General features: G+C 46.0%; 1 protein-coding gene across 2 annotated transcripts; it reads right to left on the bottom strand.

Moving 5' to 3' along the window:
• Nucleotides 1-201: 201 nt before the first annotated feature.
• POP5 (POP5 homolog, ribonuclease P/MRP subunit) lies at nucleotides 202-9,638 on the bottom strand. Of its 2 annotated transcripts, none has more exons than XM_040577324.1 (6): nucleotides 9,634-9,638; nucleotides 2,103-2,137; nucleotides 1,885-2,027; nucleotides 1,151-1,300; nucleotides 646-729; nucleotides 202-468 (listed from the first exon to the last, which is right to left on the bottom strand). In XM_040577324.1, the coding sequence occupies exons 2-6, from the start codon at nucleotides 2,120-2,122 to the stop codon at nucleotides 365-367; spliced, it is 501 nt and encodes a 166-aa protein (XP_040433258.1). In that variant the 5' UTR covers nucleotides 2,123-2,137; nucleotides 9,634-9,638; the 3' UTR covers nucleotides 202-364. The 2 variants fall into 2 exon arrangements, with proteins under 2 accessions (XP_040433258.1, XP_040433259.1); XM_040577325.1 differs by having other exon boundaries at nucleotides 392-532.
• Nucleotides 9,639-25,642: the final 16,004 nt, after the last annotated feature.

Below are 25,642 nucleotides of genomic sequence, written 5' to 3' on the forward strand. Positions count from 1 at the left end.
AGGTCCAAAACTAAGAGATGTTAATGCTCTCTCTGTATTGAAGGAGAAAAACTTCATTCCTTGTCTGTGCCAACTGCCTAAAGCTCGCTTCTACCTCAGCATGAAGATCACGTTGAGCTACTATGCTCCTTAGGAGTGTGCAAGGTTTTGATTCCTGGAGTAAAACAGACAAGTAACCCACTTAAGTATAACACAATTTAAGAAAACAAAACATTTTATTATTCAAGAACACCTGGAATGGGGAAAGGAAGTGTAAATGTGGACAGGTGCTTTTCCCAGCCCTTGCTTTACTTACTACAGAAAATGATTGGTATCATCTTGATTACACCAGTACAGAATAGAGGTGAATAGTAACAAGTAATATTCAGTCTGTCTCTGTGTCATCATCCTCTTCCTCATCTCCACTTTGAGACCCCTCTTCTGTAAGGGAACAGCTCAACACCGACTGCCGGATGCGCTGTCTTTCCTCTGCAAGCAAGAGCGCAACAGAGGGTCATTACGTGATCTCTTCACACGTGCTGAATGTCCTCAACTTGTAAAGGAAGGCACACTTCTCAGTTCCAGGAGCTGGAAGTAGCCCTGCACGTCCTACAAGAGCTCCAGCAATTCAGGCTGCTCTTCAGGAAAGCGGCTGGAGGAACTCACCTTCATTTGTACAGTTTTGCAACAACGTCAGCAGCTGTCTTCTGTTATGCTGGATTAGAAACTTCTGACATGACCTTATGGTACCTATAAGAGTCACAAGAATGATATGTAACAATTTTTGAAACCATAAAACCAAGCGTTATCACATAAAGCATGAAGATCTTTGTATCACACAATAAATACCCTGGGTACCAGCTTTATTAATGCAAGTGATAAGAAGCATGTCTAGACTGTGCTTCCCCAATGATGTGATGATAACAATAATTTCTAACAAGTAGTGCCACTTCTTTGTCCCTAGCGGTTAATTTTCAGGACAGGGATGATGCTATAATTTGAAAATGTTTTTTTTTTTTTAAATTAATGTAACGCAGTATGTACTGCTCTGCTTGCTCGCTGTAACGAAGACTCCTGCAGCATTACTGAGGGTCTGAGCACAGGGGGCTGCTGCCCCTTATTTAGAGCCGCGTGTAACGAAGCACAGTGCCCGCCGCGCTCCGGGGCTCACCTCCGACGTGCAGGGTGCTGAGGAAGCAGGGGCAGCGCAGCCCGCGGCTCTCCAGCTGCCTGACGAGCGGCAGCGCCGAGCACAGCAGCCGGTGGAAGTCCTTGCGGCAGCGCAGCAGCACGGTGCCCGTGTAGGCGTTCAGGTACTTCACTGCCGGGACGCGGCACCGCTCGGCGCCGGCACCGACCCCCGGCCCCTCTGGGGGGGCCTGCCCGGGGGGTGGTGTCCCCTTCCTTCCCGGGGGGGCTCCTCCCTCCCGGGGGTGGCTCTTTCTTCCCGGGGGTCCCCTTTTTTTCTTGGGGAGGGGTCCCTTCCCGAGGGGATCCCTTCCTTTCCCGGGGGTCCCCTTCCCTCCAGGGGGGTCCCCCCTTCCTTCCCGCGGGGCTCCTCCCTCCCGGGGGTCGCCCCTTCTTCCTGGGGGGCCTTCCTGAGGGGATCCCTTTCTTTCCTGTGTGTGTGTGTGTGGGGGGGGGGGGTTGTTCTTCCCGGGGGCCCCTCTTCCCAGGGGGGTCCCTCTTCCCAGGGGGGTTCCCCTTTCTTCCCGGGGGGTCCTTCCCTTCCTTTCCAGGGGGCCCCCTTTTCTTCCCGGGGGGTGGGTCCCTTCCGTCCCGGGGCTCCCGTTTTCTTCCCGAGGGTCCGTGTCCCTTCCCGGGGGGGTCCATTTCTCCCGGGGGGGTCCCTTCCCTCCCCGGGGGCCCTGTCCCTCCCCGGGGTCCCGCCCGCCCCGCCGCCACCTGTGAAGGACACGGAGCAGCAGGCCAGCCCGTAGTCCCCGTAGGCCCTCGCGATGGCGTCCCTGACAGCGATGCCCACGGCGCGGTCCTCGATGCAGTGCCGGCCCCGCGGCTCCTCGGCCACCACCTCGCACAGCACGTACCTGCGGGGGGGGGGGGGGCCGGGGGTCACCGGCGGCCCGGCCGGGCCCGAACCCGGCGCCGCGCCGCCCGCTCACCTGTTCTTGAAGCGAACCATGCCGCCGCCGGACTGACGAAGCGCCCAGCCAATGGGAGAAGCGCCTCCGCGCGCCGCAACCAATCGCCGCCGCGCGGAGGCGGGGATAGAGGAAGGACTTCCCGTCCTGACGCCTCCAGGGCCGCCCTGCCCTTTCCTCCAGGTGCTGGCTGCGCGCATGCGCGTTGTGCGCAGTCCCCCCTCGGGGCGACCCCGCCGCCTTCCCGACAACCCCCGCGCGGGGGCGCGCGAGGCGCGCGGTGCCCGGGGCTGTGAGGGGGCTGTGAGGGGGCGGCGGGGGGCACAGGGCGGGACGGCCCGCTGAGCCTGCTGGGGGCTAATTAGCTAATTTTTATAAAGCAGGCTCAGCTCTCTGGGCTGTGTCCCTTCTGTCTCTCGGGCTGGTGCTTTTGTACCTCATTAATGTGAGCCCAGCCCTCCTAGGAGGGCTCCTGTCCCTTGCTGCTTCACAGAATTAAGCTCCAGTACTAATACAAGCTCCAGCATTAATATTATTGTAAGTTCCAGCGTTAACACCTCACGGTACTGAGCTCCTTAGGCTCTGGCTGAGGAGACCTGTGAGGCTGGGGCGCGCCCTGTGTTGTGCTGCCTGCACCTGCTGAGCACCGAGGAGCCGTGGCAGGGCTGCGAGCACGGCCTCATTGCTAATTCAGAGTGGAAACATCTCCTCTAAGGGCCTTAATTCTAGACAAAGAACACGGTGATAAAGCCGGTGGAAATCCTGTCCTGGGTGATAAACTTCTGCCCTCTGAAATGGATGCCCGCTGCGTCTCTCTGACTCTCATCTCTCTCCTTCGCCTGTGCTCACACTTTCAGTCATGTTTTTCTGAGAACTGCAGAATATGAGTTGCCTCAAGAGAAAGAAGCACAAAGTCCAGTACGGGCTCTGTAGAAAGAGACCTTTTCTGGTGAGACTGTGAAGAAAGGGACTGGGAAATCTGTCACCTTCTGGTGCTGATGTGCGTAGAAGCATTTTCTTGGGAGAGACTGCGCTGGATGGATTTTTGCCATGTTGCTTTGTGCTTTAATATCCGTGACAGGGATCTAACCATCAGCTGTTCCACTCGTCGGTGCATCGAGCTCCTTGGTGATAAGCTATTCTCACATTTTTGAGTGATACCAAAGACACGAGCCTGTGAACGTGGCCGTGTTTCCTCTGAGGAGTGAGACCCTGGGTGAGCCTCCCAGCGCGGCTGCTACCTCCATGGTCTGGTGGCGTTCCCCTTCCTGCCATCTGACGGGGTTCATCGTGCCCTCCCTCGTTTCCCTCCTTTTGCAGAGGCGCAGCTGGGTCCCTGACAGGCAGCCCGCGTGAGTGCACTCTGCCCTGTAATCCAATAGGACATGTGCACTGTGCGTGCTCCTGGCTCGGCGCTATGGACAGCGAAAGCCTCGGTTTTCGGTCCAGAAAGCTGATTAGGAGAGACACAGCGCAAAGAGAGAGCAGTGTTGTGAGAGAACCCTGCCCTGCCTCGTTTCACGTAAGACGTTGCCTTTAGTTCCCTGTCGTTGGTTTGGATGATGCACAGAGCAGCCCTGAGCCTCCACAGCTCCCTGCACAGTCAGCGCTCGTGTTAGCACCAGCTGTGTGACTCCAGTCAGGCTTCGCGGTGTGCTGAGCTGACAGCACAGGACTTAAAAGGTTGCAACACCTTCACATTTGTTTTCTTACCTCCTCGCCCCATCCTCTGTAAGATTTGCTGTATTGATTTGTGTCAGTGATTCAAGAGACTGTCACAAGTGACGGTGAGTTATACAGTCAAGGTGGAAAAGAACTGTCTCCTAAGAAAAGATCTGACAGAGAAAAATTCAGAAAATGCAATTTGAATTAAAGAGTGGGTCAAGACACCTGCCAAGAGGGAGGATGGATGTCTCTCCTGCAGACCTGGAGAGGCAATATAGCCTTGGAACAGCTTATGAAATTGGAACTATGAAGGACAGAGTGTACCAGGACAGGGGGAAATAACGTTGCACTCTCTATATGCATTAGAGACAATTTATAAAGCAATTTGAGAACTTTGTATAGAAGATTCTTTATCAGTGCATAAAGAATAATCGTTTCATCAATGATTGTCCGACAACGTGGGGAATTTGCTAAACTCCCGGGCTGAATTTCTCTGGCCTTGGTCTGCATATTGATTTTATTTCAAGAATAATAGAGTAAATGCTGTAAATGGCTGGTATTGATGTGTTGTGAAGAGCAGGACAAAGTATGTTTTGGAGCTGTGTGGGCCCTATGTTGCCGTCACTGCTCAGCTACTTTAGAGGCCTCAAAGATTCACCAGTGAGACTTCCTTCCCTCCGTATCCCGTAGCTGTTCTAAGACTGCCTGTCTCGATTCTGGCCCTGGGCAGAGATGAACAGCTGAGAAAGAGGCTCTGGACTGACAGCGCGTTCTGTCCACACACCGTTACACTAAGTAATGGAACAGTTACAGTCACTATGTCAAGCAAGAGCAGGTGTGTGAGCCCGCTTGTTGGGGTGTTCTGTATCCAGCTGCCCCTCCAGTGAACGTTGCTTTAGATAAATGACCACCTGGCGGGGCCGAGGCAAATCCCCTGCTGAACCCCCAGTACCCAGATCACAGCAGATTCATGGGCTGTCGCAGAGCTGGACTTGAGCAGCGGATGCATATTCGGAAGGTGAGTTTTGGTAACAGAAGCCTAATGGGAAATGCCCTAAAAACCCGTCAGAAATAGTCGAGTGGGTTTTGAGCCCACCAGCCCTTCCTTGGCTGACCTGAGATGCGGAGTGGGGCTGGAAAATGGGTGCGGTTACATCTGCTGCAGGAATGGAGTTCTGGCCTCTGGGGTGGCTCCGCTCCAGAGGCGCTGCGCCTGTCCACTCCCACGGGGCTGGCCTTTGAGTGCTGGGCTGTGCGGCCTGCCGTGTCCCTGCAGCTCGGTGCCCAGCAGCCCACGCCTCAAGGAAGGTGCTCAAACAAATCCTTATGCTTTTAGACTGGATGCTGGGGGGTACAGGAGGGATGCTGAGGTCATTTTCCAAGCTCACCTTTGTCATGTGCGGTAGTATGCACGTGGAGGGGTTGTTCCCAAACAGGCCTGGTTGTTATTAGCATTTTCATTCATGACTTGACATTTTACTTGAAGATCTACACCTTCATCTTGGATTTACACAGCATTCGTAATCTCTAGATTATGGGTTAGATCACATTTGTATTGTGTACAATTAATTGTGCTAATAAGCTGCAATAAACATGGTGATTAATGCACACCTTCTGTTGTATGCAGCCAGCTCTTAGAATTTCTAAGTATTTTCTATAATTAAAATTGCCAGCAAATGTGTTCAGTGAAAAGACAGAGATCAGTTACTGAATCTTTGCACTCTTTTTAGGCAGGAGGTTTGCATTTTGTAAATGAATAAACTGAGGTACAAAGGGATTACACAAATTGTTCAGAGTAAATAGCTGTCAGACTGGAGATTTGGAGCAAGGGCGTCGTGTGAGGAGAGGGAACCAGCATATTGGAGCATATTGTGTTGGAGCATCAGTCCTGTATGTTGCTTGCGCATGATTCAGCCAAGTAATTACATTCTGGGGTAAAATTAGGCCGAGCTGCTTCTCCATCCTTGTGATAGCACAATTTGATCTTCCTCGAATAGCCCAAGCCATGATTTTGCTTCCCCCTGGAAGCACTGAACTAAATTTGCCATTAGGTGTGGCATCAGAGTGACAGCTATGGTTTGTTCCACTGGATGCACACTGCGTCCCCAGATAACCCCGCAGCTGCACATACACAACAATCTGGCTAAAATTAAAACTGCTTCTTAAATTCTCTGTCCGATGTCGTCCGAAGCTTTTTGTTCAGTTTGTCTCCACAAGGTCTCCGAGACAGAAGAGTGCGGTCTCCAAGCATGTGAGCCTGGAGCCTTCCTTTCACGCAGATGCTTTCAGTTAACGCAGGGGACGCCCTCCCTCTCCCTTTGGTCCCTTCCTTCCCACTCCCTCATTTTCTGCACCTCTCCACGCCCCCCTTTTTAGCTCAGGAGCCCTCAGATCAATGTACTTTAGAATAAAATCTATCCTTTTTTATCATCTTAACACATAATCACTAATCATAAACTTTCTTATGTGTTAAGCATTTGAACCTTCCTGAGCTGAAGTAGGATGTGTTATTGTGATTCTTTTTTTTCTTTTTTCTTCTTCCAGAACTGTCCTGAGAGCACTTTCCCCTGTGCTTCCTCGTGCTCAGGGCAGAGCTGAGGGCAGCTCCGAATTGCTGGGGCCTGGGTACCCTGGTCTCGCAAAGCCACGAGTGTGCAGTTTGAAGCAAATTCTATTTCTATTTCAGTAGCTCGCAGCATGATCTTAGACTACTTCCTTTAGGAAGGTCAAAATATTAAACTCACTCTTTTTTTTTTTTGAATAGCCAAGAGCAGGAGTATTCTGTTCAGGTTAATAGTGACCGCGTGCGCTGAGAAGCTGGCCCTAAACTTCTGAGCTTCGTTTTCTCAAGCTCTGCAATGGGAATAATTGCAAATACTTTGCTGGCAGACATACATTAAACATCAGTAAAAAGCTTACTTGAATGTTGTTAATTATCAAACATAGTAAAACTGCTTCTATCTATGAAATCTGTAGGCAGCACGCTCCTCGTGTGCAGCAGGTTGCTGCAAGAAGCAAACAGCGGCTTCCGAACTCGTTAAGGCAAAACCTAGAATATTTGTTCCGATAGTTTGGGATTCTCTTTTCCCTTCCCTTTCTGCATTAGGGAGCGCCGAACGTAAGTTGCTGTGTGATCTGCTGTGTGGAAAAAAACCCAACCCATACTTAATGCCTCCTTAGCGGGGATGTTAAGATGGATTAATTATTCTTTGTTCTGGTCTCTGAAGATAAAGCGTAATTGCTCTTAATTAGGAGTAATTGAAAAATTGCTCCTTCACAGAGAGCCCAGTAGCATTAGTGGGATTTGAGCTTCTTGCCACCTATAGGGAGGAGTATGCCGTCCCAGGAGGTACAGCAAAGGCTGCTCTAAACCTAAGAATGGCCTCAGAGGGTTTTCTCAGTTTCCAGCCTGCACTTGAGAGCAGTGTTTTCAGCTACAACAGGTCTTGGAGCATGCAAGCGAGGCAGGGCTCGTTGTCTTGTTCTGCGCTGAATGGTGCTCCAGCAGAAGATGCAATCTGCGAGGCAGGTTGTCATTGTTGATGCCGCGAGACTTTTCATCGGGAAGCTTCCAGGAACAAACACCCCTCAGCTTACCTGTCTGGGAAGGAAGCTTTAGGAGAAAAGCAACCAAAAGCCTACACCTCTTTAGGAAGCAGCACTTCATCTGTGGGGCAGCAAGAAGGCAGAGGTGCCTGCCAAAAGTGGAGACTATGTTCAGATATTAGAATTAAGGTGAGAAAGAAGAATTATGATTTTTCCAAGGACAGAACAGATCTTTGCGCTCTGCTTTTTCTTTCCCCTCATTTCCTCTGTGCAGGTTAACCTGTGGCCCTATTTTGCAGTGAGATGCATCTGCTTCTGTTGCCGTGTACTGAACAACCCGTTTCTCTGCGTGGCTTTATGTTCAGCTCCAGCAGCCTCGAGCAGCATAGGAGCAGAGATGTCTGCCGCAGAGCACTCGTCTCCGTAATGAGGGAGATGAAGGAAAACACTTCCCTGCACGCCCATCGCTCAGCAGCAGCGGTGCTGAGCGCGAGGACAGGCCTCCTGGAGCAGCCTTGCATAACCCATGGCCGCTGCGTGGCTCCAGCAGGGCAGCAGCAGCGTGTGACGGAGGAGAGGAGCTGCGGGGAGCTGCTCAGAGGGGTAGGGCTGGGGAGCTTCAGGGTCTCGGCGTGGACTGGTGTCAGCTCGGAGCAAAGAGCGTGCCAGTCACTGACTGCTTGGGGCACGCGGATCTCAGCTCTTTGCCTGACCCAGCCTGACAGCGCCCTCCCTCCCCACCCGTCTGTTCTAGCCTCCATCCACGTTTAGCTGCAGCACCCCACTGCCCGGCACAGCCAGCGAAAGCCCCTCAGAAGCAGAGCGAGGCGCAGCGTACGAGTGCAGCTTTGGGTGGGGGAGAATCAGCAGCGACTCTTTTATTTCCGCTGTGCTGACTGGGGCTGCTCACAGAGACCAGTGAGTGCAAACACGTCTCTGGAGGCCACGGCTGCTCTAGACTGCAGAAGACAAAAAGCGCCAGAAGCACCTGACCTATTTTGGGAAGCTTGCTGGGGCTTTTTGTTTTTATTTTATCTTATTTTTAAAAGATGAGTTTGCACCTGAGGTAGAGGCTGTAAATATTTGTCGCTTTTCCTAACTGTGCACACTGTGAAGACAGAAACAAACTAAAAAAATACCTTGCTGCATTTGCTAGGCTGATTCCACCAGCTGCCCTGAGGGCATGGGAGTTTGAGCTGGTGCTTGAGATGACTTCTGCCTGCTGCTGGTTGGTCCCAAGCTCCTGGTGGTGCACGTAGCAGCCTTCTTGGAGCGCCTGATGCAGTGAGATGAGCTGGGGACAACTGACCGAGGGCACGTCCCTCAGGCCACCTCAGTAAAATTCCATAGTGCACGTGCTGGAACCCAAGCAGTTGTTGCTACGTGACCTTCTCTGTCCCTGTTTCATACCTGTGATGCTTAAAAGATCATGTTTATCCTGCTGTAACAGTAGTGACTTAATTAGAGCTGAATTTGGTCCTACCGCCTCTGAACATGAGCAGCTTCCATCAAGTCATCTAAAGGATCAGATCTAGTTTCTTCTTTCTCTCAGCATTGGTGGCATCTGGTTTCATTTTCCATCTTTCCTGAGGGAGCTCACTTTTCCCCCCGTTTCAGCATGTGCCTGCTGTATGTCAGCACCCAGGGCTGCCGGTGTCTCAGAGCCGAGCCAAGCAGCGCTCTGCCAGCCAGCAAAGTTCAAGATTGTGGGGGCAGAACGTGAGATGCTTCAAGGAGTGGTGTTGTGGGCTGTGTAGCTTAAAACCGGTATGTGCTTACAGGTCACAGAACTAAGCCACAGCCAGTTAAATGTGTGTGTCCCCACGTAGGGTGTGTAGAGGCAGCAAAATTTGCATCCTGCAGTGTCACAGGAGCCAGTGGTTTTGCACCGCCTGCCTCCTCTTCCCTGATACCCTAAGGGGCACCTGGGGACTTCCCAGGGTAAGTGACAGGGTGGGCACTGCTGGTGGAGTAGCGAGCCTAGCAGAGGACGTGGTATGCCCAGCAAAACTTCTGCATGTCCACCACTCTCCGCATGGCCTCACTATTTATTGCTAAATGCGCCTGTGGGAGAAATTCTCTACATCTTGTGAACGGTCTTCACTTTCGATTCTTTAACTCGTCCCTGCTCCATCTCTTTCCCCACCCTAGCTGCGTGGCCAGACTAAAACTCCGTCAGCTTTGTACATGGCAATCAGAGGGACAGTTAAGTAGTAATCGTGAAGTGGTTTTGAAGATGTAGGATTTAAATAAACAAACCAAACCCATGAGGGGATGATTTCAAGTGCTTAGTAGATTCCTCTACAGCATACTTCCAACTGCAGCTCTCAGCATTTTGATATGCGTTGCTACCTATCTATATACATGTACAGACCTATCGCTTGGAATTGCAGCTACACTTTCTATTATACAATCTGCATTGTAAGGTTATCGGCATCTGACTCAGATCCCAGATGTTAACGAAAGCATTTTAACATAATTTAATTAATTTACTTAAATTATACATACTGAGCTTTTTTTAGTTTGGGGACTTGCTGGATGCAGGTGTTTCTCTGTAAGCGTGGGGGCAAGAAATCTAATTAGTCTTTTGCTAGTCTGTGAGGAGCAGCGACTGATGGTGTCACCTTCTGTTGAAGCTCGTTTTTAATAAAATTGCAGGAGTTTATAACATGGATCCGGAGCTCCTGCTCCCATTCACATTCCCTCCTACTCTACCCTATATTCTCCGACAGCAGGATACCATAGTGACAAACACAGCAAACATTCCATGTGAAGCACATACTAAATCTCCAGCTCCGTTCTTCAGGAAGCCTTTCACACGTTACGGCTTTATACAGGAGATGATGTTCAGAGGACGGGATACAAGTAATTTTAGATTAAGTAATGGACTTAAGGACTTCATATCCAAGCAGACTGTCTTTCTGGCTGTCAGAGCTGTGTAACTGTGTCACCAGTATCCAGTCTGATGTTTTCTTTATTATTATTCATAAGCTCCCATTCCAAACAGCAATCAAACTCTTCAGGCTGCGCCGTCTTGGGGATTATCACACTTGCAGAGCGGTTAAAGTCACTTCGCCTCGAGTCTTCTGCCTCTGAAAAGTGCCCAAGGCTAATCGCTGTGAAATGTGACGCCTGTCATGTCTCCTCGTTCAAGTGCGTGCGGCGGGCCTGTCATTCCCTAAAAGCCTTTACATCCGTTATTACACGGTAATCCTCGTGCATCGGGCTTCCAAACCAGCAGTCGGTGGAGCCCGGCAAGGTATGGCTCAGCCTTGCTTTGCATAACTCCCGCAATGCAAGGCTCTCCCTCCTGGAATCATTAATAAGCAATAAGAATATTATATAAGCTGGCGTCTTTTTTTAAACCATGATAATTTCAAATGCTATTATAATTAGGACAAAGATGAGAGTTTGAGCCGGGGGAGGAAACAGACAAAGGATTAAGCTGATCTCCACCATGACGTTGGAAGGTTTCTTTGTCTGTTATATGCTAGTTTGGACAATAATGGGTACACTTCAGCCACGTGAAGAGGAAAACAGGCAATTTATTTAAAAGTATTAATCCTTTTCATCCTGAAACGTTATCTATTGCCATAAATAGGATCAGAGCTTTCTAGTCCACTTATATTCTGATCAACTGACCCTGCAGTAAGAGCCTGAAAAGCAGTGTATGTTTGTGTTGTATCCTGATGCTTTTCAGCTCGTTGGTGGGTTGGGTAAAGTGGACAAAAATGTTGTGTTGCTGGGAGTCTCTTTGCTTAAGGCAGTGACTGCTGGCTGCAACCACAGGGCAATGGCATGGCAAGAGACGTGGCCTCCCAGGTAGCGGGTCCCAAGCCACAGCAGATCAGACGTGATGTTTCCACGCAGAAAAGTTCAATGTCTGGGTTGAGGAGGCAGGGTTTGCCACGAAGGGAAACCAGGTGAAGGTGTGGGTAATAGATGTAACTAATAGGGCTGCTTACTCTGGAATAGGGAAGATTTTAAAAGTCACTTGTCAAAATCATTTTCCCTCTAATGCTGCAGCAGCCCTCGGATATGAGCATGTTCCTGATGTTCCCCCTCACTCACATGCACGAACACGGGGAGGCAGGCGGGAGGAGGCAGCTGCACTGACACACTATGGGGTTTGCAAGAACATGATGGCAATTTAGCAGAACGATTAAAAGATTGCAAACATTTATTAATAGCTTTGCTGCTGCAGCAGCTCTGCCAGAGAAGCCTTGCTTCCTCAGGGATGCTCTTACCTCCTGCCCCTTCCTTTCCACAGCTTTAGAAATTGAAAAGTCATTTTTGGACTCATTTGCAATGTAAAGCTGTAGCTACACCCCAGCAGTCCAAGCCACTTTATCCCACTACCTGGGAAGGGGCAGGGGGAACCCGAGTGTGAGAAAGAAGTTACGCAGAGCAAAAAGAAAGGGATTTTTGTTTTCAGCTATTGCTTGACCTTTTTTCCTCCCTGTGCTCCTCCCTTCATCTCCTTGCTCTTCTTCAGCCACTCCTTTTCCTCCCCTTGGGCCAGAGTGACTTTCTGTTGCTGACGCTGGGTTGAGATGTGGGTCTGCAATGTCTTTTCGATGCTTTGTGACAAAATGAGTGGAAGACAGTATAAAAGCAGTATTGGAGCAGATCTGGTCAAAGTTCTGCAGAGCAACCAACAAATCCCCTAAGAGTAGAGTAAGATAGGGTCTTTTGCAATTCTCATGACTATTGTTGTCTCCTCAGATTTTGTTTTACTTTTAACATTGGGGAAGGGGGGAAGGTGAAGGTTCAATAGTAAGTAAAAAAAGAAAATAAGGAAAGGGAAATGGGCTGAACAAGAAATCACCTTATACTTCATGGCTGATCCTGCCGGACTGCAGTGAGCACTGTAAATGAGCTGGGCACTAACGATGTTTGAGTGCGCAGTATCTGAGACATTTTTATCCCGCAGAGCAGATGATGGTGACTGACTGGTGGAAGTTTGCAGCAGGAGAATATTTATCCTACGCATATGGTGACCTCCTCCATATTCCCATCCCCAGTGAAATAATCTGTTTCTTGCACTTTTTTTTTTTTAAACTGGATCCTACTAAAATGTATGGACGGCCTAAAAGGAATATATATATTTCTTTCTGCTAAGCAAAGCTGACAGTAGACATGAATGCTTGTGTTCCTGTCATTATCTAAAATCCTGCTTGGAATCGGGTAGGACAGCAGCGCACCTCAACCACAGCCGTTCCTGTACAGCATGGCCACAGGAGAAAAAATACACTGGGGAAAGAGTGCAGGAAAGAAAAGAGTCCTGCATTATTCTTACCTGAGCCTAGCACGCTCCGTTTCCATAGTTTTGTCTGTTATAGCGTGCGCTAGGTTGATTTGACTCTTTTTGAATTGTTTCCCCCATTTCTTCAAGTTTGCAGTTAAAACATTGCCTCCATCAGTTTCCAAGTGTTGTGTCCAATTTAGAACTTGACTAGGATGAATTTGTGTCCTTTGTAAGGCATGGAGCTCAGGAAAAGGATCTGATTCCCTCTGCCCACTTCTGTATGCCGTGCTCTTCGTGGGTTGACCTGTGAAACCACACAACCTGAGAGAGAAGTGCAAGCCCCACAGAAATCTTCCCTGTTTGGGATGTTTAATGAAAGCCTATGTGAATTTCTGTAGAGCTTGGCAGGCAGCCTCTACAACCTTAAAAAGGCCTGCTTTTGTAGAGAATGTATATAATACTTTGTATAATCCCAGACTAAAAGCCAGAGTACCTACCTGCAATTGTAGTTAATGCCCTGGGTTCATTTGGACTAATTGCTTCCTTCAATTTGTTTCTTTAGGAGCTGGACTTCCCTTGCTCAGAATAGCCCAGGAATGACGAAAGAGGATTAAACAGACCTGGATGTTGGAGAGGTACCTGGTCTCAGGTGAGATGGAATTCTATATTCTATATACGATCCCTCAAACGCCAGTTTAAGAGAAGAAACTGATTTCAGAGATACTTTCTATCTCTCATTTCTTCTTCGAAGATTGAAAATCGCAGATCTTTCCAGTTAGTAGCAGCTATATATCTTCAGTTGCCCTGTCAAAGTTCTCATCCTTTCCTGGAGGTAGCTATTTTATTGGCATTGGTTTCGGTATCTGTAATTTCCAAGTTCAGTGTGCATGATAACAAAAGGGTGCCTTGCAGTCTTGGGACAACTGGGACAGCCGTTGGTGTTTTTTTTTTGTTTTGTTTGTTTGTTTGTTTGTTTTCTTGTCCTGAAAGGGTGTTTTGGAATGTGTTGGCCTTTACAAATATTTAGAGAAAGAGATTGTGTTTCTTCATCGTTTCCCCTGCTCCCGTCAAAATCTCAGCCCTCAATGATCCTCTTGCCTCCGATATACCTCATTATCTTGTTACTAACCTATTCCCTTGCTCATTAATTAAAAAAATATATGTACGTTGTACTATTTAGGGTATAAGAACCACTGTCCTATTTCTTGTGGAGTAGTCGGAGTGTAGCCTTTACCACTGTTAGCTCAAATGCTCCCTCTGGGTACACTGTCCGTATCTCTGGAAGCAATTGGAATTGTGTCTTTGCAAATGAGTAAGAATTTGCTTTCTTATATATTGAGATATATCTGTAATCGTGTATCTTGGCCTGTCTATCTGCATTCAAGTGGCAAGTAACAGGACTACAACTATGGCCAAATAACCTGTAATAAGATTCAAATACAACAAAAGAGCAAAGTGTTAAGCATCTCAACTGATCAGCAAATTTATTATACGATTAGTCTGCAGTTGTACCACCTTTGTGAGGCTTTGATTCCACATAAATGCTAAGGAATACGGTGACCAAAAGCAATGTGGCTAGTTCTTTTCTTACTGGAAAATGTAGAGACGAGAGAAGAGGTGGTGAGCCTGTCGCTTCCGCACAGTGAGAAGCCAGGAGGTGAGGATCTTCAGTTTTTATTCACTTATTTGGGAGCAAGGCAAGAGAAAATAGGTGTTCTTCTTTGTATCCTTGCTAGGAGACTGAGAAGAGGTAATAATGAGGAAAGGGAGAAGAGGGTAGAGGTGATAACAGAAAGGAAAATTGTCCTTTCTTGGTGCCAGGTACTAATAAATAACTTTCTAGTTGCTAAGGAAGGTAGAAAGCAGAGTAGAGGACTTTTCAAGGTTTTGGTTCTTCTATGGAGTAAGTGCCTTTGAAGAAATCTATTCAAAGATAAAATATTCCAGGAGGACAGAAATATAGGAATGATGAGGCTGCACATGATGAACTTGTTAGTTTTAAAACTCTATCAGAACAAAGTCATTAACAGAATGTGCTTCGTTGATTTGATGGTGGATTAAAAACTGGAGGGAAAATGGAAAAGCAGCTAATGTAAAACTGCGTGATCCTCTGCCTCCATTGAGACAACGCTGTGTCACCTCTGCTGGTAGCAAAAAATCTGCCAGCCTTTGTCATCATTTTGCATCACAGCATGACCCGAAAGCAGATAGCATTCCCTCTGCTGTCGCAAAGTGCAGCACTGGGGATCACTTGCAGGAGTCCAGTGACCACGTAGCTGGGGAATATTGCTCTTGTCACTACTACTGAACAGCGAAAAGCTGGGGGAGCTGAAATGTATTGCTCTTTTTGTGCTGTTTGTCTGGATCCTCATCAACCTTACCAATTTTCAGTTCTAATGAGAGCCATATGTGAGTTTTCCTTCTCAAGGTACTACTTGCAAAGGTTTGGCTTCAGCTCAACCGCAAGATATTCTTGCTTGCCTGACGTATTTGTCCTCTCTCACTGTTGTCCAGAGTTTGCTTCCTCACCCAATGTCTGGGTGAGCCACAGGTCACAGTCATTAAAGGTAGTTTATGGAAAACATAACAGAATCACTTTGATCACATCATTGTTCTTCTTTGGCATTAACTTTGTATTGTCTTCCCTTCCTGATAATCTTTTTCTTCCTTTTAACTCAGTATTGGATTAAATGATTTTCTCCTACCATAGGTACTCACTCCCAAGCCCTCTAATCTCTGTCAATCACAGCAAATTTGGTACATTACAGATATCTTTTTGTCTTGGCTAGGACTTGTGCATTACTTGCTAACGTGGATGTTTATACTAAAGTTCATGAATCATCCATCCTTATTGTCTTGGGCTTGAGAGAGGACAAGTTTCAGTACAGATCCATTCGCCTCTGATGAAAGCCCGTGAACAAAGCAAATAACTGCTAGAATCTCTTTATCTGAGCACCAGGATATTTCTCACAGTGACTTTTCTTGTTAAGATTCCCATCTTCTTTCCTCTTAGGTAATACCTGGGTGTGCTTAGTAGCCAGGTAAGGGTCTAGCGTCTAGCTGCTGCACACATTCACTGAACAGATGTCAACAGATCTTGGTAAGGCGAAGTTCATTACGAGTAGAATAAGAGATTCAGAGAGGTGCCCAACCATTTCCATAACAAACCAATTAGCGGGCTAGAAGCTCTGGTTGAGAACCAAGTGGCATGGATAACAGGATGGACAGAGGGGGCCGAAATGCCGGTGTCGCTTTCTAAGTGCTCTTGATAGATTTTACATTATTCTTATTCACAAAGCGATGTGGCTTTTGGGTGCTTCTGAGTAATGAGTAGAGCCAGTTTGCTTAGTGTCCCTGTCCCCCAAGGCCACTGCCCTTTGAGAGAGAACAGCGTGTACCACTGCTTTTGGCAGCCACGCTCCCAACCTGACGCAGGCGGTTTGGGGGGGCCACGTTGCCGGCAGAGCTGACTCATTCCGCCTCAGTGGCTCATTGAGGAGCTGCAGGGAGAAGCTATTTATAACCAGACCTTTCAGGTTCAGTGCAGCAGCATCTTCAGCAGGAGGAGGGGGACAGAAATGGGGATGGCACGTAAGACTTTTCCGATCCAAATGAATCTCCGCCCCAATATCGTCCCTAGAGCCTCACATCCACCGGCTGGCTTCAGCCAGCCCTTTTCCCCAAGCCTTTTGCTCAGCTGGCTGGGTGCTCTGGTCCCAGCATAAGAGTCTGCTGATAACTCTTCAGCTCCTCAAAGAGCAGGGAGACAACTATGAATACCATCAGTGTGAACGAAACACAAACTCCTTCTGCTGTAGCTATTAGACAAGCTGTTACTGATGCTGTCTGACCCGTGGCCGAGGCATTATCACCTTACCTTTTCTCTGTCCCAGTCCATGTTTGTCCCTGGCTTACCATCAAGACAAGCTCTTTTCATGGGTGTTTTCAAACAGTCTTCACGCTGCCAGCAAATCCCATTTAAACCTCCTGAGGTTTCTCTTATATATACAAGCTAACACTGTAATTTATAAAACTTTAGCTGTTTTTCTGATCTTGCCACGGACTCATTACATCTTTAGGTGCTTCCATGACTCCATATGTGAAACAGAGATAATGATACCCCCTGGGTTAAGCACAGTGTGATCTGCAGCTATGAAACACCACCTAAGTGGTAATATTATTACCAAAGAGTCACAGAACAATAGGAAAGCATACTACACAACAGTAGGGGACAGCAGGTGTAAAAGAAAATATTTACTACGAACACATACCTCTTTGTATCTAGGTAACTGTGGCCTTTATCTTGAACCACATTAGCATACAGTAAAAATATTGGAATTTTGTGTTAAGCTAAACTTCATGTTGCCTGTTCTCTTAATTGGTTTTTGAATTCAAAGGGGACCCTGTTGCATGCACGCTTACCTTGTTCTTGGTCTACATCTGCCCTGTTGTTAAACCAGTTTGTGTCTGGAACTGGGTGGTGGTTAGAGGGCTCCTTGGCTCCTGTCATTCCATAGGCTTCTTCCCATGGCTTAAATGCTTCATATTTAGCTCCTCAGCTTCTCTTTTTCTTCTTTCTACCTCCTTCTTCCTACTCCTTTTTTGCTACTTAGATAACTGGCTTCTCAGTACACAACCAGTGTACAATTTGATGAATATAATGTCTCAGCGTCTCATCAAGGCCATTTGGTAGATCTGTAGCTTTCTTTGGCATTTTCTCTTTTGGCTGTCCTGCATCACTGAGCTATAGACCCGGAGGCATGCTGGCCTTTTTTTGCAGTGGGTTGTATTTATTATCTTCATACAGAAGCTGTACTATAAATAATTCTTGCCTTCGGTTTTGGCAACTATCTAAAGGGGAAGTCTACTCTGCATTAAATGAAATAGTGCTGTGACAGCCATTTCTTTCTCAAAGCCCAGTTATGAGATTGTAGAGACTTGTGGATGTGAGATGTTCCTTGTATGCTTCGTCTAAAAATTTGGACCAGAGGTGGCCTCTGCAGAGTAGCCCCAAGTCTCCCTAGCTGCCACCTTATTTTTCTGAATCTCAGTTTCGTTTTGGAAAAGGTAGATCTATGGCTCTTGTGGTTGCAAATAAGCCTCTGAAACCTCATCAAAATGTAGCTGGTGCTGAGATGTTTGTAGTAGTCTTGAGAGAACAAGACCATGTTTCAGGGACATGAAGTGTCACTTTCATTATTTTTGAGTGGTAAACTAAGATGTGTAGTGATTATAAGAGTAATGTCAACTATGTTCCTTGTCTCTTTCTTCAGAAATTTTACACAGCAGATAAAATGGTTCTTAGAGCTCTTGGCTTATCCTTTCAGCGACTGCCTTGTCTTCCCTTTGGTGCCTTAGGCACCCGTGAGCTCACATACACTGTGTGAAGTGCAGCCAGCCCCCCTGCGTGTCACCGCCAGCTCTCCTCTGCCCGAGGCTTATGACTGCCTTCAGCAGACCCCAGCAGGGGATCCCAAGGATGGGCACTACAGCTGGAGAGCACACAAGGAGATGTGTCCAGGTTTGGCTCCACAAACCCAGAAGTGAGAGGGCCAGGAAGGGAATCCAGGAGTGTGCATACATGTCAGAGGCTGGAAGGGATTTACCTCCCTGCATTTCCAATTGCTTGTTTTCTATCTGGGGAAAATCCCTTTTGACAGCCCAGGCGGTGAGCTTCTAATTCCTGTCTCCGGCTCATTTTTCACTTCAATCCCTCAGCGAACGGATTTTAATGCTTGATGGATTCAAACAAAATTATTTCCGTTCCTGTGGCTTTGCAAAAGCCTCTAGGGTGTGTGTGTGTGCGCAGGGGAGGAGGGATGGGGCTTGTTTTCGTTACACTCCAATAAGCCTCCTCTCCAGGGGAAATGTATTTCATTTCTTCATTTAGGGCTTTCTTGCTGATGATTCCTCCCATGCTGTCCTTCTGGCTGTTGGGTCATAGGACGACCTGTAAAAGATTTGCTGTTCCAAGGGGTCCTAATGCCACGTTCCAGATCAGTGTTTTTGCTGCAAATAGGGATGCAAGTAGTATGACCAAACCGTGCACCCAGGAATAGCACTGGAGTGGGGAACCACTGTGGGAAAACTTTCATTGTCCCCAGCTCTAGCTGGGGCAACTCCAAGGCTAAGAAGTGGGGTTAGAGGCTGAAATGGTGTGCAGGTAGTCAGCAGTCTTTACCATAGACATCTGGTTTGAACATGTGTACAGTGCATGCTGCTGCTGTTGTAATCAAGAAGTATTGCTTCTCATTACAATTTCGAGCCTCTCCTACTAGCAGAAATCACTGTAGGGAACTGTGCAACGGCTCTGTTTGCGTAATATTCAGTAGTCAGAATTTCAGCTGCTTGGCCACCACGTGTTGGGGAAGCTAAACTTAAAACGCTCAATATCTATCTCATCCTTCTATCCAAGCCAAATCATCGCCATAGTGAAAATGAACAGAGCAATGGTTCTATGATATATGGTGTAATAAACACTTATAACCAGCATGCTGAAGGTCCTCATTGTTTTCTGAAGGATGTACAGAGTTGTGTGAACTTGACAATGTCTCGCAATGTGTAAAACCGCTGTTGTTAGGGTGTGCGAAGCCCATTTGGTGATACCACGTTTAGATTAAGTTGTTTCAACTTATAACTGCTACCAAGGTGTTTCTTCCTCAGTCAATAAAAATCTCGTTCCTGGAGCTGGAAATGTATTGTGCGTTCCTTTTCAGCGTATGCTGACTTCCAGGACAACCTCGCATGTCCACAGAGTCCTGTGAATACTTGGCTAGAGCTATTGATTTTCATTGTAGATGTGTGCTGCATCAGTCTCATAAAGCTGGTGGATCCGGGGATGTACAAGATGCAGCTTGCGGGTTTATTCTGTTGTATATATCTTTATAAAATCCCAGTTCCTCTGACTTCAGCTTTTTTCAGCATAGGTACTCTAATTCTCATTATTTGTTTTATTAAATACATGTTCTACAGGTGAGATGCCCTATTCTGTTAGTGTGGTTTTAAAATTTCTTGCAAAATGGACTATAAGCTTATAAATACAATTATACATAAAGCATATTTTGAAATTTTAGTTGTAAATACAGTAACAGCATATCAGAAATTATTTACTTTATTTAGTTAACATATTCCTGCTTGTGATAGTATTTTTATTTCAAACTTGTCAATAATCCCCAAGCTTTTGATCCAGGAACAGTAAATTTAAGTGTTAATAAAATCATGGTAAGTCTGTAAGGTAGAAAAGAGCACTAATTTATGGACCAGTAGATACTGCCTAGCCTGAAAGCCTCAGCTAATTATTACACCTTTGATACAGGCAAGTCCTTTCTTATATATCTTTGGATTGTAAAAAATGACATCTAATTGACATTTTCTGGTGGCTTAAAAAGAAATTGACCTAGATATGAATAAAAAGAGAGTTTTAAAATTTCTGTCTAGTCTTTCTGCTGGAAACATGGAGATTTTACTGCAGAATTAACTGATTCATTAACACTGTGCTTGGTCACCACAGAAAGGAAGCAGACATATATTTGTAATTTTTTTTTTTAATACTCTCTTCTTTCAGCATTGTTCTGGATTTCTTGTGTTGTATTAGTAACACTTATTCATATTTTGGTTGAACATTCTCCTGAGTCCCCAGCGTTCCATTTGACAAAGGTGTGAGTTGTGAATTCAGTGGGTTACCCGTTGGATTGAGTAGCTGCACATCAAGCTAATAGAAAATACATATCAGCACACAACTACACCGGTTTTATCAGCAGCATTTATCAATAACCCCTAGCTTTTATTTTAATACTGGTTTCCACTACATTGCTGGAGTGAGGATAATGGAGACGAGAAGTTATCTATAATGGCAGAACGCCGTGTCAATACCACTGGGAGAGCATTGTGTTGGGTTGTTTTCTCTCCCTTGTCTCTTTTCCTTAGTCGGCGACTCTGAGAGCAATAAGCCTTGCCTGCATTGGAAAGGCTTAGAGATACATCTGGCGTCTTTCAGCTGGAAAATCGTTATCGAGCTTTTCCTTTTTCATGTACTAACTTTCCCATGTGTGCTGTCAGTTGCTCAAGTCTGCTATTTGTTGTGCCTTTGGCACAGTAAACAGTAGTCTTAGCCACTTAGATGTTTTTCAGTCTCCTATTTACTCAGATATCTCGTCTCTATAATCCTTTAATGGTGACAGGCTTATCGGTGTAATCTCAGAATTTTACCTGGATATCTTTTGCTCTCTGTTTTTCATTTATTTATTTATATTGTGCATAGGACTGCTTCTAGCATCATACACTCTCGTGTCATTGTCCAACCTAATAAATGTTTCATTTCCTCCAAGCTGGTAGCATATTCATTTATCACTACGACACTGAGCTTTTTTCCTATGAACAGTTTACCTGAGGTAGAAGGCAACGATCTCGTCAGTGTTGTGCAAGCTCAGCTGCTGCTTGCCACATTTGGGAAACTGTCTGATCCATGACATTTGCATCTTCTCCCATGTGCCAAGTGTCTTCTTGGTCCATGCTGGTTGTCGTCGCGCGTTTGATTCTACATGATTTTGTCTTTGAGCTTAACATGCTTTCCTCGGATCTCTTTCTTGGTGTATTTTGTGTTTTCATTGTGTTTAGATCTGCCCTGTGCTTAATTCTAGACTGGATGATTGCCATAGATTGGTTCTTTGACCTTGTATCAGCCTTGAATATTTTGAGGGAAAACCAGTTGCCTAATAAGAGGCCAGGCCATAATTTGAATTTTCAGCAAAAATCCCCCAGGAGACACCCCTTAGTAATCTTTGAAAAGGTAAAAATCAGTCTGACACACGTATTTCTTCAGTTTCACATCGTTTTCTTATATTTGCCTAAAAAACATTTTACGCTTCATTTTTCTGTGAAGTGCAATATCTCATAATGTTAACAGATTTTTAAGGGGTTTTCACTGCCACAGTTGACTGGAACCTCTTAAGCATTTCAAAAGTTTCAAAATGATGAAAATTGAGCATTATGAAAAAATAAAGCTTCCTTTTGATTTGTCTCCCTTTTTACTGCCATACATGGCTTTTAGATAAACATGGGTTTCTAGCATATGCACAAGCAATTTCATATTTTCCCAGTTGCATTCTGTATTTTCAGACTTTCAGCTCTTCTGGGCACCTTCGTGGCTTCTTCCTTTCCATTCAGGTTACACTCTCACGTTCTTTACTTCTGATCCCATACAGCATTCGGTAATCCCTCTGCACCCAAACTGCTTAAAAAGTTGTTCCTTATTAACGACACATTCCCAGCCAACTCTGCTTAACAGAATGAAGGCTTTTACCATGGTTCTGTTCCTGAATCGGGGCAACTAAATCATGTAAAGTTACAGCTGCCAGGGCTGTGGCCTGGGAGGGAACACACTCCAGGCACGGCCCTTACAGCAAGGGCACTGAGTGGGAATGGCATATTGCAGAGGGGCCAGTCCCCAGGTGTCTCCACAAGGAGGTTATCTCATAAGCAAGAAGAATATTGAAAACGCACTCAATATTATGTGCCTGATTGCCATATATTACAAAATGATATTCCTGTAGAACAGAATGAAAGCCAGCAAGTAATTGTTCCCATGAGAGTCTCAGGGAAATGGCTTGGGCTCGCAAAGGAAATTCCCTTTGGGGCACTGCGTCGAGGAGCTTGGTTTGGAGAAACACAGTCAATCTCCAGAAAATAGATCTAGTAAAACCCGGTTTATTTAAATAGCACTGAGCTCTTGGAGCTGTGGTGCTAATTCCTTTTGGCCATTGCATGGCTAGTAGGAGCTGAGGGTGCAGCTGAATGACAAACACACTGAGTGCAAATTCAGTTCTCATGTGCTTTTCCAAGGAGGGCCAGTGCAGCCGCATGGGTGCAAACGAGCAGATCCTTTCCCCTGTTTGCAGGGACACCTGCTGTCAGAGTGCACATTACTGAGCAAGAGAAGCAGCTCCAGGCTCCACCCCTAGCTTCTTGTCTTTTGCTGCTGTGGATTGCAATGTCTGCAGCTGTTGTTGTTATTATTATTATTATTTGTGATGATCTTCTCCCCTGCCTCCAAGATGCTGTTTCTTTCAGATCCTTTTCCGCTGCGTTTGATCAGAGCCAAGAAGACGGCTTTGACATTGCGTGTGTTCCCTTAGCCTACTGCAAAGTCCTAATCCCTCTAATAGCTGGAGGTTTTCAGTTTAAGTCTTTTATTAATATTCCATCTTAATTGTAAGGCACTCCAGTGATATCCAAAAGCCTGCCTTATATAACAGTCTTATCCATACTCAAGTCCTTTGGAGCTGGAGTGTCAGGAAAAAACTGTTTGATCTGCCGAGTCTGTCATTAGTCCTCTGCCTTTAATGCACAAAGCCATTAGAAATTAACAATACATTTCAAATGTTTAAGCTCAATCAGTGTATATTTTTAAATATTTGATATTATTAGAAAGAGTGTGACTTGCTGTCATAGAGAGATTTAAGCAACATAGTTAGAAAAGTCTCTATAAAATCTTCTAGGGGCCTTGGTATGCAGCTCTACATCGTCTGGAAAATGGACAAAGCTATAGGATATGGAGACAATTAAGATATTTCATAAAGTGCCAGTGTTGACAAGATCCTACTACGAATTAGGTTTTGTGAGACAGGTAAATAGATAAGAACACCTGGAATTGGGAACTACTTGTTTCCTCACCGTGCATATCCCAGGCAGTCACTGAAATAAGAGAGAGGCGGTTTTGCTAATCAATAATAAGCCTTTTTGAAGTATGGTTATTGAGATTTTCATTCATTGGAGATGATCGTCCCTTTCCCTGCTCTAACGGCTTCATTTTTTTCAGGCAATTGCACGCTTTTCCCAACGTTTTTATATTTTAGCAAAGAGAGAAGTGAGCTGTAAAACTAACTAACTGGCATGTTTAGAGGAACCTTCGTGTTTACTTGTCTGAAGGGGATTTTCTTCAGGAGATTGCTTCAGCTCAGACTGAGCGAAGCCCAGAGACTAAACAGAGAGCCTTTCTGTAAACTGATGTAGGAAACCAACTGCTTTAATAGAGGTAGATGTTGTTAATGAGCAGATAAAGGAGAGATATGAACTTGAGCTTCTGACAGCAAATCCGAACCTCTCCTTAAATCCCACGTGAAAAGATAAAGAATGTATGAGCACGTGTCTGCAGTCTGCAATTAGAAGGCACATCCAGAAGAACATTTTTTTATTCCACCTTCTGCTTATGCTGCTTTAAATGGTTTTTAGAAGCCCACAACGCTTTCTACTGTGTATCTGATAAGAAATCCTTAAATCCAGACTTCAGAAGACCTTTGGAAATGGGCGTTAGCCTCCATACACGGGTGTATAAGCTGCGTCCCTGAAATCTGGACAGCTGGTCGTCGCCACCGCGCTGACTTGGGTTGGGCCCTTCTGTACAATTCTGAGAAGAAAGACAATCTGTTTGTTGTGTTTCTGTCTAAAAGTTAAATCACTCGTAATGTCCTACAGAAAACTACTCATTCCATAGGAGTTAATGTGATCCTTTAGGAAGTGTCATCCTTAGTAAGTATGAAGTGGAAATGCTTCTCTAGATGTTTAACAGGATTTGTTGGAAAATGTTAAAAACCTAAATCATTCAGTATATCCATTCAGTATATATATTCACTAGATAATTGTACTAATGAGATATTAGAGCAACCAGCAAAATGTAGCAACCCTCTGAAATGAGACAAGAAAAGCATTTTGCAACTAACTCGCTCGGAGAACTGACAAATGATTTAATCAGAAACTGAAGGCTAATTTGGGCAGAACGTCGCTACCTCGGTTGTAATTTATTCAGGATGTCAGGACTTTTATTAAATTCTTGCAAAAAAAAATTAGATCCCCGACATTATGAATCCTCGGGCGTGTTAGGTTTCTTGTGTCAGTGACAGCGGTAGAGGCACATCACTTCCTCACACTCGGTGGTGCGGTCGGTAGGCATGCTCTCATGGTTTTGGGCAGCTCTGCTACTGAAACAAGGCGTCCGTCCTTCCTGACCCGCTTCCCCCCGGCAGTACTGGTGGCTTGGGACTCCTGTATTTCTTTCCTACTCGTGCCTCTTTGTTGTATAACTGAGTTTCTGTTGCATAACATGAGCTGTCTCATGCTGGTAGCTCGCATTTTAGTTGGTCAAAAGATGAAAAGCAGCAGCTACTTATATTCTGGTTCCTCGGGTACCGCAGAACTGGCAGAATAAAATATGAGGCCTGATCTGTCATAGTCTTGATATACTTTAATAACCTTTGCATTTGAAAGTAGCCCTCTCCCACAGGAGCAGCAAGAGGTTTTCCCTGCCAGGAGACTGGTCAAAGATCAGGCTTCCAGGCAATGAGCAATAGCAATTTATTGCAATAAACATTTATCAATGTTTAGCAATTTATTCAGCCTTGTCCCCAGACTAATTTCTCCTTGCAACACAGACCCCCAGTACCTGGCTTTCAGTGCTACTCTCTTTTCCTCATGTTCCCTCAAACTAATTCTCTAGGCTGTTGATAAAGAACCTTTTTAATTTTTTAAACGGCAAAGATTAAATGATCCTAGTCAGAAAAAATACAGGCTCTTTCCCTGATAACCAGGGATCCATGTAATGCAGCTGAAGAGTCCACCTGTCCCTCTGAGAAGCAGCCAGAGTCCTGTGGTCCAGATCCTGCTTTAAGAAGAGATCACTGCCTCGTGTACCTACCTTACTGTGACTGTAAAACATCCGCATATGCTTGCGAAAAGGTTTGCTCTTCCCAGGGAGAGCTCAAAGTCATCTAAAAGTAGTAAAATATGAAATGATTTGATTCTTTCCTTCTAATGTTAATTGCTGGTCTCAATTTCAGCCAAAGACAGGCCGACTAATGGAGCATTCCTTTGCTGTTTTCTCTTCGGCACATGGTCATTTTATGCCTTCGGACTGTCAGCGAGAGGCACCACTCTCACTGTTAAAACCACATGGGTCTTGCTTCAGTGGTTGTCCGAGTATTTTCATCTTGTACCCAAATCTCCACCTTAGTGGGCTTCCCGCCTGCCCTGGGGTCTTCCTCCACTCGCAGAGCGGTGCCTTCCACATCGATGTGACTGTGAAGGGTTGGTCCTAGTCTGGCACAGAGAT

The sequence above is a fragment of the Cygnus olor genome, chromosome 17, assembly GCF_009769625.2.
Source record: "Cygnus olor isolate bCygOlo1 chromosome 17, bCygOlo1.pri.v2, whole genome shotgun sequence".
NCBI lineage: Eukaryota > Metazoa > Chordata > Aves > Anseriformes > Anatidae > Cygnus > Cygnus olor.

What these genes read in the sequence shown, in the direction of transcription:
- POP5 (XM_040577324.1), bottom strand. Translation starts at nt 2,122, where the DNA reads ATGGTTCGCTTCAAGAACAG. An exon ending in CTGCTCCGTGTCCTTCACAG is followed by an intron (nt 1,301 to 1,884) that starts GTGGCGGCGGGG and finishes GCGTCCCGGCAG; the next exon opens with TGAAGTACCTGAACGCCTAC. An exon ending in GCAAAACTGTACAAATGAAG is followed by an intron (nt 469 to 645) that starts GTGAGTTCCTCC and finishes TCTTGCTTGCAG; the next exon opens with AGGAAAGACAGCGCATCCGG.